This window comes from Tasmannia lanceolata, unplaced genomic scaffold (genome assembly GCF_043159265.1).
Source record: "Tasmannia lanceolata isolate RefF3 unplaced genomic scaffold, GAP_Taslan_0.1 ptg000023l, whole genome shotgun sequence".
NCBI lineage: Eukaryota > Viridiplantae > Streptophyta > Magnoliopsida > Canellales > Winteraceae > Tasmannia > Tasmannia lanceolata.
In genome coordinates, this window is record NW_027518700.1 from 12,267,252 (window position 1) to 12,281,069 (window position 13,818).

The 13,818-nt window shown below is 39.3% G+C and overlaps 1 protein-coding gene across 1 annotated transcript in view; it reads right to left on the reverse strand.

Moving 5' to 3' along the window:
- Nucleotides 1-13,818, reverse strand: part of ATLIG4 (DNA ligase IV) — a 66,124-nt gene that overhangs the window by 40,289 nt on the left and 12,017 nt on the right. Inside the window, exons 5-6 of the mRNA XM_077365727.1 lie at nt 13,463-13,537; nt 12,548-12,639 (exon numbers count right to left, since the gene is read on the reverse strand). Of these exons, the coding sequence (XP_077221842.1) occupies nt 12,548-12,639; nt 13,463-13,537 (167 nt within the window). The remainder of the gene's footprint in view (nt 1-12,547; nt 12,640-13,462; nt 13,538-13,818) is intronic.

The following is a 13,818-nucleotide window of genomic DNA, read 5'->3' on the forward strand; positions in this document are numbered from 1 at the left end:
TGAAAGGCCTTTACCTAGATAGGGTATACACAAAAAATCAGATGCATAGGATCTTCCTACCCCATCCAAAAATGGAGGGAAAAATGGAAACAAATTGACAGACACTATTTGTCACAAATCTGCCCATTTTTTCCCTCCATTTTTGGATGGGTTAGGATGATCCTATTGATCTGATTTTCTGTGGACACCCTATCTAGGGTAGGGCCTTTCAAATGAATGGTTTGAATCACCCAAACAATGTGGGCCCCCACTGTATTTAACCCGACCGAGTAGATAAGCTTAGCTACAAGACCGAGTAGCAACAAACAAACACACACACACACACACACACATGCCAATATTACAAGCATGTCACTTATTAGTGACAACATAAGGATAGGGCCCATCAATACATTATATATCGAAGTGTAAACCCTATGAGAGGCCCACTACAAACATCCACTTCATGTAAACCCTATGAGGGGCCCACTACACACATCCACTTGAACACTATAAGTCCCTAAAACTTGTAATTATAACCAGCCATGAAGTCCTCTAATTAGAACCCTAGCCTACAGTAATCCTTCCTCCCCGGCCTACCATAACCCTATGTCATTTTATACGCTTCCAATGAGGCTTAGTGCACACTTTATGTTTGTTTACCATGATGCGTCCCACATGTTTCCGCTTTACTCTCCGCAATGTTCCTTACTAGTTACAGCGGTACAGTGGCTGTAGAAAGCAACTACCAAATCGAACTTCGTTTTTATGTGGACTTCATGTAAAAATAAATTGTGATCAAGAAAATAAGAAGCAAGAACAACTATGATCTGTGGACACGGACACGGACACGGCGACCTCTGAAAATGTAGAAACGGGGACACGGCGAATAGAAGGGGACACGGTAAATAGAAAAGGGACACGGCTACATACACACAATGAAAAATATGTAACAATATGAAGATTATGACTTTAAGCATTTAAACATGCCATTCAAAAACAAATATGAAATGCAATGTGTGTAGCCTAAAAAACATTTATTAGGCTCGAAATTTATCTAGGAACTCGGGCACGGCACCTTAAATTTTATTGATATATGGAAAAAGTACTGGAGGGGGGCATACGGCCTTACCTCTAAATAAAAAATAGAAGACATTCCAATTATAAAAAGTGCTAGTAAAAAAAACTAATATATCGATAGAATAGAAGCTATACAAATCAAATTAAGTTCTCAATCGAATAAAGTATCATCATCTACTCCTAAATCTTCATCTAGTGGCACCGAGACTGGCTCAAGCATTGGATCATTAAGAGAAAGATTCTCCAGATCCAAATCTATAGGTACTTCCAAATCTGAGTGCTCAGCAACAACATCCCAACATTTGGAAGGCCCTACTTTGTAGCTCTCTTCTCTTCTTGATAATAGCCTTAGGTTACTATGAATATATACAAGATCTTCCGCACGATGAGCCTTCAACCTATTGCGTTTTACATTTAATATATAAGAGAAGGTACTCCAATTCCTCTCATAGAAAGAGGACGAAGCTGGTTGATTGAGTAACCTGCAAACATGAGGAAATAAAATTAATAAATAAATTAAACTATATTCTAAATGAAGACAGATAATAAATTCAATGAAATGATTTTCATACCTATCAGCTAATGCTGCAAGCAAAGGTGCACTGGCTCCAAAATTAACCCACCATGTTGACAGTTCAGAGAAATATCTATCGCGCATAGATTCCCATCCAGCGAATGACCCACGACATCCTGCAAACAACCCATACTCTTCACGAATTTTTGCCTTTGTTTCTTCAGACGAAAATAATCGGTCAAAACACTTGTTACGACCTTTAGAAATTTATTCATCCCGATTAGGAGACACACGTTTCAACCCAAAAGTTCCCTCTGCGAGCCACTTATCACTATAGAATCGGGGTACTAGAGAATGCGCCAAACAATGAAGAGGGGTATTACTTTTATTCCATCGTTTGACTAAAATGTCATGCACTTCTGTGTAAAAATAACTTGTATCGATGAGATGATTCTTCTTTTCGTGAGTAAAAATCGCATCTTGCACCTTTTCGATCATATTATCCCACATATCATATATTAGGTGCAAACATGGTTCGTCAGAATCAGCAATTCTCATCATCTCAAGAATAGGTGCAGTAAAAGATAGCAAATAATCTACCTTTTCCCACCAACCATCATCAACAAACATGTTCTTTATCAATTGAGCCTTCTCAATATCTTGTTCTCTGAGAAATTTCCAATCATCATCAAATACCATCTTTAAGAGATACGGTTTAACTTTTTTAACCCGACGTAACATGATTATACTCGAGGCAAAACGAGTTTCTGCGACATTACGAAGCCTAAGATGAGAGTATCTGCTAAATATAGTGCGCGTATGAGAATGGTTACAGACAAAAATCCTTAACATTTTAACTTCATCGATAAGGGAAGTAATCCAAATCAGTTGATGAAATTGACTTCTATCTCTTTCATCCAATTCACAAATATTTTTCAAAACCAAATTAAGAGTATGAACAACACACGGTGTCCAGAAGATATGTGAATACATGGGCTCTACCTGTTGTCCAGCATTTTTACAAACCGGTGCATTATCTGTGATAACTTGCACAACATTTGTTGGACCTACATCAACAATTACATCTAAAAAAAGCTTTGCCATATAACCACTATCTTTATAATTTCCAGAAGCATCAATCGCCTTCAAAAATATAGGACGACTAGAAGATGAAGCTAAGAAATTAATCAAAGGACGACTGTTATTATCTGCCCATCCGTCACTAACGATAGAAACACCACGTCGAGGCCAACTATCCTTAATCGAACTCATAATTTGTTCAATGTTGGCCTTTTCCTGAGTCATTAAAGTAGTCCTGACTCTATCGTAGTTAGGTACCGAGTAACCCTGCAAACTATTCTCGCATGCATGCTTGATCATCTGCCTAAACACTGGATTCATAACTCCTGATAGTGCGATTCCAGCCGAATAAAAATAACGAGCTATCAAATGATCTAACTCGTCACGTGCGGCAACATTAAAATATTGATTAATTGTCTTATCTCCTTTTCTTTTTTTCACTCCAATATTAGATGTAGGCAAAGGAATAGTAGCCATGCCACCAGATGATTGTAACAATTTTTTCCTATGTTCCACTTTATCCACCATCTCCTTAATGATACTTATATCATCATCATTAATTAGGTTGCATTTTCTAATTCCCTCTCCAGAAATTTGAAGTAGATGAGCCTTAACCCTAGTATGTGAACTGTTAAATATTGCTTTGCAAAAACTGCATCTGAATTTCTAATTACCACCTCCTCCTTTCAACTTCTCCAATCTTTCAACAAACTTCCACAATGGAGTTTCCAATCTTCATCTTGATTGCCTTAGGATGATTTACTACCACTAGAAGAAGCCATTAAACTGGAATCAAACAGATATAGAAGTATATGAGAATTTTCGATAATTATGAAAGCGGGAGGATTCCTTCAAAAAACAAATTAACTGAGATTATTAAAGAACCGCATGCAGAGAGGTTTTTTAAAACATCTAAAAGACACAAAAATCGTCAGATCCCTTGTATAATTAAAAACAGTGTATTGCTAAAATTATTAAAACATTATAGTGCCAAAATCAGTAGTGCAATTATTGAAACAGAGAAAGCTTTTTAAAAAGAAAAGCAGATTTTGTGCAAGTATTAAAATAGTGTAGTGCCAAAATCAGTAGCCAAATCCTTGTACATATTTAAAACATATAAAATGCCTGTCACATAGGTCACTCACCTTTGATGACTTTCAAAAGCTACCATTGATAAGTTTTGTTTGTAATCTAAAGTGCTCTACTCATGAGTCAAGACTATTGTTGTACTTTTCCTTCTTTTATAAATGCTATACAATATAAAAAATTGGGCAGAGTTTGGCAGCGTGAAGTTGACAACACATGACCTGCAGCAGCTGCAATAAATATAGTACCATCAAAACCAGTGACAGTTCAAAGACTTTCAGTAAAAAAAAATTGTATATAAATGGCTATAGCCTATAGGCCATCACCTTGTGAAAAGAAGAGGTCAGCTCAGTCTATCTGGTGCAGCTCAGTCATTGTCAATCATTGTCTGTCTCTGCCTCTGTGATGATGTGTAGGTAAAAATACAAAGAAAAAATTGTCAACTGGTGACACAAAAATAACAAAATAGTGAATGGGTGACACCCTTTTGAAAGCTTGTGAACGGAGGTCATATTACCTTTTCTGACATGGCCTTTTACATAAATACCCTTCAGGAAGAAAAACCCATTGTTTTTACTTCTTTTCGTTTTTAACTGTACAGAGGCTTTTTTTTTAACTTTTACTCTCTCCATTTTCATTTTAACCACCTGAAACCCATCTTCTCTGGCGTGAGGTGTGACCGGCGTGAAGATCTCTCCTTTTTCTCTGGAGTGGGGCGGTTTCCTACGCTATGTTAGGGTGTCGTGTTTCATATTTTTTACTTTTTATTTTCGTTCTATTAAGTCACCTTTGTGGTGTATTGTTTCATTGTCACTATTTGGAAGTCTTTACACATCTAGGGTTTAATTTTTTATTTTTTTCCCTATTTTGTTTCATTTTGACTGTGGAGAACCCCATTTTGATAATCTCTCATTCTCGGTGTTGAGAATCCCCTTTTGAGAGTTGGTAATCCCCCATTTCCATTGTTGGGAACCCCCTTTTCACTGTTGACAACCCCGTCTTGAGATTGATAATATCCCTTTTTCAGTGTTGAGAACCCATTTTCAGTGTTGGGATGCTTTATATCCAGTGTTGGGACCCCCTTTTGAGGTTCATAATCCCTCAATTTAAGTATTGAGGACCCTCTCCAGGTAGATTGATAATCCCTCATTGCCAGTGTTGAGAATCCCCTCATTTCCAGTGTTGGTAACCCTCTCTAGAATGTTGATAATCCCCCATTGCCAGTGTTGAGAACCCCCTCTAGGTAGTTCATAATCTCCCATTTGCAGTGTTGGGAACCCCTTTTGAGGCTGATAATCCCCCACTTTCGGTGTTGAGAATCCTTTCTAGGTACATTGATAATCCCCCTTCTCCAGTGTTAAAAACCCCCTATTGAGGTTGATAATCCCCCTTCTCCAGTGTTGAAAACCTCCTGAAGGGAGGTTGATAATCCCTATTTCCAGTGTTGGGAACCCCCTGTTGAGGTTGACAATCCCCATTCTCGTGTGTTGAGAACCCGCTGTGGTTGATAATCCCCCTTCTCTTGTGTTGAGAACCCCCTGTTGAGGTTGATAATCCCCATTGTCCAGTGTTGAGAACCCCCTGTTGAGGTTGATAATCCCCCTTCTCCAGTGTTGAAAACCCCCTCAAGGGAGGTTGATAATCCCCATTTCCTGTGTTGAGAACCCCCTGTTGAGGTTGATAATCCCCTACTCCAGTGTTAAAACTCCCTATTGAGGTTGATAATCCCCCTTCTCCAGTGTTGAAAACCCCCTCATGGAGTTTATAATACCCATTTCCAGGGTTGTGAATCCCGGTTGAGGTTGATAATTCATATTTGTAGTGTTGAGAACCCCCTGTTGAGGTTGATAATCCCCCTTCTCCAGTTTTGAAAACCCCCTCAAGGGAGGTTGATAATCTCCATTTTCAGATTGTTGCCAATCCTCTTTTGGATCATTGTTCATATAGTAATTTTTGGTATGGTTTCTACACTTGAGAATCACATATTTGAGTTGCGAACCCCATTTTAAGAAACATGAACTTACATTACAATTAATTATGTTCTTTTTTTGTGACAGTGATAATATATATAGTTGGATTGGGAGAAGGCAAAGTCTACAATGAAGACGCGTGTAAGTGTAGTCTTTTTTGTTCTCGTTTTAGATTGTTAGTCAATAGAATGCTCTTTTATTCTCTAATTGTGTTAATAGGCAAATGAGAGCCGGAGTCGAAAGTCTAATAGGAAGCCCGCAATGGGTTTAAAGAATGAGGAGATGAAAATCAAAGGTGGTAAGGGGAAAATGAAATTGAGAGGTGAAAAGGGAGAAATGAAACTGAAAGGTGACAAGGCAAAAATGAAAAATAGAGGTGAGAAGATGAAAACCAAAGTGACAGGTGAGAAGATGAAAACCAAAGTGAAAGGTCAGAATATGAAAACCGATGTGAAAAGTGAGAAGATGAAAAGCAACGTGAAAGGTGAGAAGAGTGAAGTGAAGAAGATACATGTAAGTGTATTTGATCTTTACAGTTTTAATCTAAGTTACTTGATAAAAGTTCAAGCTCTGATTATGTATGTTGTTTAACAGGATCCATATGTCCCTGCACGATGTTCTCCATCGTGCAGGAGATGCGGAGTACACAGTTCCGGCAGTCCCACTATGATGCCATAGGCAAGACCCCTTTCAAGGACTTCATCCGCCTAGAACAGAATCCACTAGAAGAGGCTGTCATGCATAAGCCTCTAATTAGAGCACTACACAGTAAGTGGGTTCCGGCGATGAAGACATTCACGCTAGTGGGTATCGCAGTTCCATTTAGGGCTAGCGATGTTGCATTGGCTTTAGGCCTTCCACTTAGAGGGGAAAAAATTAATTTGGCGAGGGTTCCGTGGACGGACAAGAGTAAACCCACTCCTTTACTGCCTGGGTGGCCATTTCGTAGAGGATCTGTTCTGGCATCTGACCTTTCTGTGCAAATCAAGGCCTTAGTTGGTCTAGAGGACCAACCCTCCATAGAGACTTGTGTGAAATATGTCGTGCTACACCTATTTGCTACAATGTTATTCACTCAGGCTGCACATCGGGCCGACCAGCTGTTTTGGTCCTATATCGATGATTTAGAGAAGATGTGCGACTATAACTGGGGGGAAGCAGTATACAATTGGTTACTCGAGTATTTAAACATATCCGTTGCAGGCGGAAAATATCTTGGAGGTTGCTCCCTCATATTGCAGGTATCATGGCCTCTGCAATAGTTTGCCTTTTTTATTTATCTTCCTATTAATAAAATATTAACAAAGTCTGTCTTGTGTGTGCAGGTGTGGCTTTTCGAGCACACGAAGTTGTGGATACCAAAAAATCCAGATGCCTGTCCACGTCTTCTGAAGTGGAACTCGAAAGGAAATGAATCGAAGAAGTATTCTATGATTGAGCATGGGAAGATAGACAAATCTGAGGTGAGACCCTATCTACTAGATACCATTTTAGATAATCTCTAATATTTTCTGATCTAACAACTTTCTCGAATCGTTAGGTAGTGGTGACATTGACACCACGAGAGGACGAACTGCGGTACATTCCCGAGCAGATATCGCAATGGAGCTCCTTTTATATTATGTTTTATTTAACTTGGTAATGTTTACAAATTTTGTGTGTTGTATCCCTTATTTGTATATTAGGAACCCGAGGAAGAAGGAATCATTGGGCAGGGAGAACCATTAGGGCAGTCACCTACTGTCCCAGCATTGACCGGCACACCTGCGTTTGAAGGAAGGGATACTGTAGTTGAGGAGGGTGGTCAGGAGGCCAGTGAGGATAGGAAGATAAAAAGAGAGTGGGAGAAGATAGGAGAGGCATGGGAGAATATAAAAAAAAAGAGGGTACAGAATGAAGAGGAGAAGGAGAGGTTAAGAAGAGTCAGGGTGGAGATGGAGGCGGAGAAGGAGAATTTACGAATACAGATTGCAGCTGAGAGGGAAATTATACAGAAGGAGTGGGAAGCGATGAGAAGACAGGAGGGAGTCCAAGGTGAAATGGAGAAGGAAGAATTGAGAAAAGATGGGGAAAAAAGAAGAGAGGAGGAAAATATGGAGACAACAGACATCGTCAGTGATGGACTGACTATGGAGACATCAAACATTGTCAGTGGTGGACTGGCAATGGAGGTCATAAATGTGATGAGTCAGGGTGAAGATGTTGGTTTCGTAAATGAAGCAGTTGTAACAGGAGCGTCAGATGTTGTTACCATTCTCGATAGCCCTGAGGGTAAAAAGAAGAGGAAGAGGACGGAAAAATTAGGGAGCATTGAGAGGAGAGTGAAAAATCAGACAAGAGATAGGAAACCAAGCTACGCCAAGAATAGCCCCTATACAGTACCCCCAGTGACAAAGAAAAAAAGTGAGAGGGCAACGAAGAAAGTAACACGGAGGCGAACTGATCTCATTCAGAAGTTGAAAAAACAAGACCAAAGGCAAGTACACTTGTTTTCAATTAACCATTATTCAAAGTTAGATATTTGCTTCCTCTAAACTTTGTATATTTTTGCAGTCGTATTCTCATGACCGTTGACGGGGTAAAAGTCTTGGCCGAGGATCTCGAAACGTTGTGGAACCTGAAAGGAGTCCTCAGTGGCCAAGTAAGTGTCATTTTTTAAATTAAGTGTTGTCTTCAGTACCCATGGTTGAGGTAATTAAGATTTTTTTTTGAGTTGTAGGTGTTGGATGTATATGGGAAGTATTTGTGCGCCTCCAGCAATGCCTTGACTGGACGGATTGTATATATTCCTTCGTCATTACATGTAAGAGGCTTTTTTGTAGGTATACATGTTACTTTACAACTTATCCATCATTTAGTGTTCCCACAAAATTCATTTCATTGTACAGGGATATAAGACTTCAGGGCGTGATTCAATGGATGACAAAAATAAGTTGGACTCCGATCAGTTGGCGAATGAGCTACTGCATCGTACACTTGACCATATCCCGTTAGAAGATATTGGGATACTTTTAATCCCATGCTGTCAAGACTTTCATTGGGCTCTTGTGCTTGTTGATATGGTGAATAAACAGATGGTCGAGTTCAACTCAATAGAAGGGGACTCATTTCAGGAGCGAACATCTCCCATTGTAAGTAAATTAACATCTTCCGTAACATTTAAAGTTACTTCCATATGTATAACACTCAATATTCCTTCGTTGTCTTAAATTCAGGTAGCATTAATGAAGGAATATTTGAAGGGCCGGGGTTGCAACATCGATGACTTTCCAAAGTTACTTCCATATACTCGAGTAACCAATTGTATACTGCTTCCCCCCAGTTATAGTCGCACATCTTCTCTAAATCATCGATATAGGACCAAAACAGCTGGTCGGCCCGATGTGCAGCCTGAGTGAATAACACAGTAGCGAATAGGTTTAGCACGACATATTTCACACAAGTTTCTATGGAGGGTTGGTCCTCTAGACCAACTAAGGCCTTGATTTCCACAGAAAGGTCAGATGCCAGAACAGATCATCTACGAAATGGCCACCCAGGCAGTAAAGGAGTGGGTTTACTCTTGTCCGTCCACGGAACCCTCGCCAAATTAACTTTTTCCCCTCTAAGTGGAAGGCCTAAAGCCAATGCAACATCGCTAGCCCTAAATGGAACTGCGATACCCCCTAGCGTGAATGTCTTCGTCGCCGGAACCCACTTACTGTGTAATGCTCTAATTAGATGCTTATGCATGACAGCCTCTTCTAGTGGATTCTGTTCTAGGCAGATGAAGTCCTTGAAAGGGGTCTTGCCTATGGCATCATAGTGGGACTGCCGGAACTGTGTACTCCGCATCTCCTTAATAAAGCACGATGGAGAACATCGTGCAGGGACATATGGATCCTGTAAAACAACATACATAATCAGAGCTTGAACTTTTATCAAGTAACTTAGATTAAAACTGTAAAGATCAAATACACTTACATGTATCTTCTTCACTTCACTCTTCTCACATTTCACGTTGCTTTTCATCTTCTCACTTTTCACATCGGTTTTCATATTCTGACCTTTCACTTTGGTTTTCATCTTCTCACCTGTCACTTTGGTTTTCATCTTCTCACCTCTATTTTTCATTTTTGCCTTGTCACCTTTCAGTTTCATTTCTCCCTTTTCACCTCTCAATTTCATTTTCCCCTTACCACCTTTGAATTTCATCTCCTCATTCTTTAAACCCATTGCGGGCTTCCTATTAGACTTTCGACTCCGGCTCTCATTTGCCTATTATCACAATTAGAGAATAAAAGAGCATTCTATTGACTAACAATCTAAAACGAGAACAAAAAAGACTACACTTACACGCGTCTTCATTGTAGAGTTTGCCTTCTCCCAATCCAACTATATATATTATCACTGTCACAAAAAAAGAACATAATTAATTGTAATGTAAGTTCATGTTTCTTAAACTGGGGTTCGCAACTCAAATATGTGATTCTCAAGTGTAGAAACCATACCAAAAATTACTATATGAACAATGATCCAAAAGAGGATTGGCAACAATCTGAAAATGGGGATTATCAACCTCCCTTGAGGGAGTTTTCAACACTGGAGAAGGGGGATTATCAACCTCAACAAGGGGTTCTCAACACTACAAATATGAATTATCAACCTCAACCGGGATTCACAACACTGGAAATGGGTATTATAAACTCCATGAGGGGGTTTTCAACACTGGAGAAGGGGGATTATCAACCTCAATAGGGAGTTTTAACACTGGAGTAGGGGATTATCAACCTCAACAGGGGGTTCTCAACACAGGAAATGGGGATTATCAACCTCCCTTGAGAGGGTTTTCAACACTGGAGAAGGGGGATTATCAACCTCCCTTGAGGGGGTTTTCAACACTGGAGAAGGGGGATTATCAACCTCAACAGGGGGTTCTCAACACTGGACAATGGGGATTATCAACCTCAACAGGGGGTTCTCAACACAAGAGAAGGGGGATTATCAACCTCAACAGGGGATTCTCAACAGAAGAGAAGGGGGATTATCAACCACAGGGGGTTCTCAACACACGAGAATGGGGATTATCAACCTCAACAGGGGGTTCCCAACACTGGAAATAGGGATTATCAACCTCCCTTCAGGAGGTTTTCAACACTGGAGAAGGAGGATTATCAACCTCAATAGGGGGTTTTTAACACTGGAGAAGGGGGATTATCAATGTACCTAGAAAGGATTCTCAACACTGAAAGTGAGGGATTATCAGCCTCAAAAGGGGTTCCCAACACTACAAATGGGAGATTATGAACTACCTAGAGGGGGTTCTCAACACTGGCAATGGGGGATTATCAACATCCTAGAGAGGGTTACCAACACTGGAAATGAGGGGATTCTCAACACTGGCAATGAGGGATTATCAATCTACCTGGAGGGGGTCCTCAACACTTAAATTGACGGATTATGAACCTCAAAAGGGGGTCCCAACACTGGATATAAAGCATCCCAACACTGGAAAAGGGGGGTTCCAACACTGGAAATGGGTTCTCAACACTGAAAAAGGGATATTATCAATCTCAAGACGGGGTTGTCAACAGTGAAAAGGGGGTTCCCAACAATGGAAGTGGGGGATTACCAACTCTCAAAAGCGGATTCTCAACACCGAGAATGAAAGATTATCAAAAGGGGGTTCTCCACAGTCAAAATGAAACAAAATAGGGAAAAAATAAAAAATTAAACCCTAGATGTGTAAAGACTTCCAAATAGTGACAATGAAACAATACACCACAAAGGTAACTTAATAGAACGAAAATAAAAAGTAAAAAATATGAAACACGACACCCTAACATACCTGCACGATGGGGATGGGGGAAAAATGAAGCCCACGCCGGAAAAAATGAATCCCTCGCCGGAAAAATGAAGCCCTCGCCTGAAAAAAATGAAGCCCTCGCCGGAATACAGTTGATAACGGAGAAGAGAGGTTCGGAATAGCGCAGGAAACCGCCCACTCCAGAGAAAAATGAGAGATCTTCACGCCGGTCACACCTCACGCCAGAGAAGATGGGTTTCAGGTGGTTAAAATGAAAATGGAGAGAGTAAAAGTTTTAAAAAAAAAGCCTCTGTACAGTTAAAAACGAAGAGAAGTAAAAACAATGGATTTTTCTTCCTGAAGGGTATTTATGTAAAAGGCCATGTCAGAAAAGGTAAAATGACCTCCGTTCACAAGCTTTCAAAAGGGTGTCACCCATTCACTATTTTGTTATTTTTGTGTCACCAGTTGACAATTTTTTCAAGAAGTTTTACAAACAAGAAAAACAAAAGCAAGAGAGAGATGAAGAAACGTACTGATAAAGAAAGGTACTATCTCTAGCAATGAAGACTGTGCATGGAGGAAGCTTTACGCAATAGGGATATATACAGATTATAGAGTATATTGAAAACAGGAAAGATGGGTACGGAAGAGGAAAGATCAACCAAACAATAGTAAGATAAGAACAAAAGGGCAAAAGAAAAGATACGTACTCAATCAAAACACAGGAATGTTACTTTTTTCATATAATAGAATAAGATTTATTTCCTTTATGGCGTAACAGAATAGGATACATAACAACAGGGAATCGTGCTAAATTTATGCCCGTGTCGAAACACATGTCGACACGTGTCCATAGACGTGTCCGTGTCGACACGGGTCAATTGTAAAAATATGCCGTGTCCACGAATCATAGAGAACAAGTGATCAGTGATAAAGTAACAAATTCTAAAATCTTAAACAAATGACTGGCTGAACATGCTCATCATATGTAATGAATCTCTTTTTTTTTTTTGAATGGTAATCATATGTAATGAATCTAAATGCTACAACCTTGAGAAAAAGTGTATCTCTGCTCCATTCTTATGAATTTGAATGCGATCACCATCAAATTTGCACTCGACAACTACCTGCTTTCCATGAAGCTAGAAAACAAGTAAACAGAACAAATCAAAGGAGATTTCATGAAAATAATAAGCGCCAAAAAATTAGTAGATACAAACCAGAACAATATATTTGTCTAATTAAATAGAAGAAAATTACAAAATATGCAACACAGAGAATTGGCAATGGCAGTCTTCCAAGAGTGTAATATAGTATGATGTGAAGACGTCATCAAAATATGAGATTCTGACATATTTTCCAGGTTCCTGTGAATTCTTTTATTTCTGGCTTTCTGCATTATTTTGAACAAATTTTACCCTTCAGTAAACTTTTGCATCAATTATCATTAATGAGAATTTTCATCTTTTATTAAATATATTTTACTTTCAAAATTCATTCCAAGTCTCTTCTAGAGTAGTTTTCACATGAAGTTAACCAATGTATGCTTATAGTTCTGTCAAACAGATGACGGAGAAGAGAGCCAGCTATAGCAAAGGGAAAAATTAGGGTACGGAAAAATCATAAATCCCTTAAGTATCATAAGGATATTCCTCTGTCAGTATAATGTTCGGTGGCATCTTCAATCGAAAAAAAAAAAAAAAAAAAACCATGTAGTGCCATTTATACAGCTCGGGTGGAAAAAAATATTAGGTTCCAGGAGGATACAGCCATACAGGCACATCATAGATGCTAGGAGCACAGAAAAAAAATTAGAGATCCCACTTTGCAAATCGTTTCCAACAAAAAAGATTTTAAAAAGAATATGATCCATCTGTCCACCTAGTGGTAACAAAGAAGGTGAATTATTATGTTCTAGAAGGCTTGAGATACTTAAATTAAAAACCACTCGCAGTTAGGAGCAACCTGTTTCCATGCAGTAGCAGCATCACTAACTCTTTTAGCTAGCTGAGGCCGCACAACTTTTCCCACTTCTATGTCCTGCAAAGATGATGTAAAATCTCTGTCAATAGCTTTGCATGGTGCAAATATCACTAAAATATTTATAAATGCATCTGTCAACAGCTTAAAAGAGGCAGGAAACGACATTTCTCAAGATTTTTGTAATCAAATTCCAGCAGTTAAACTATTCAGTTGCTCTAAAAAGGCCAGCAGCAAGAAAACAGGCACAGACAGGTCCAACGAATAGTGATAAATCTCAACTCAACTCAAAAAAGCCTTTGTCCCAAACTAGTTGGGGTCGGCTAAATGAATCCTCTGTA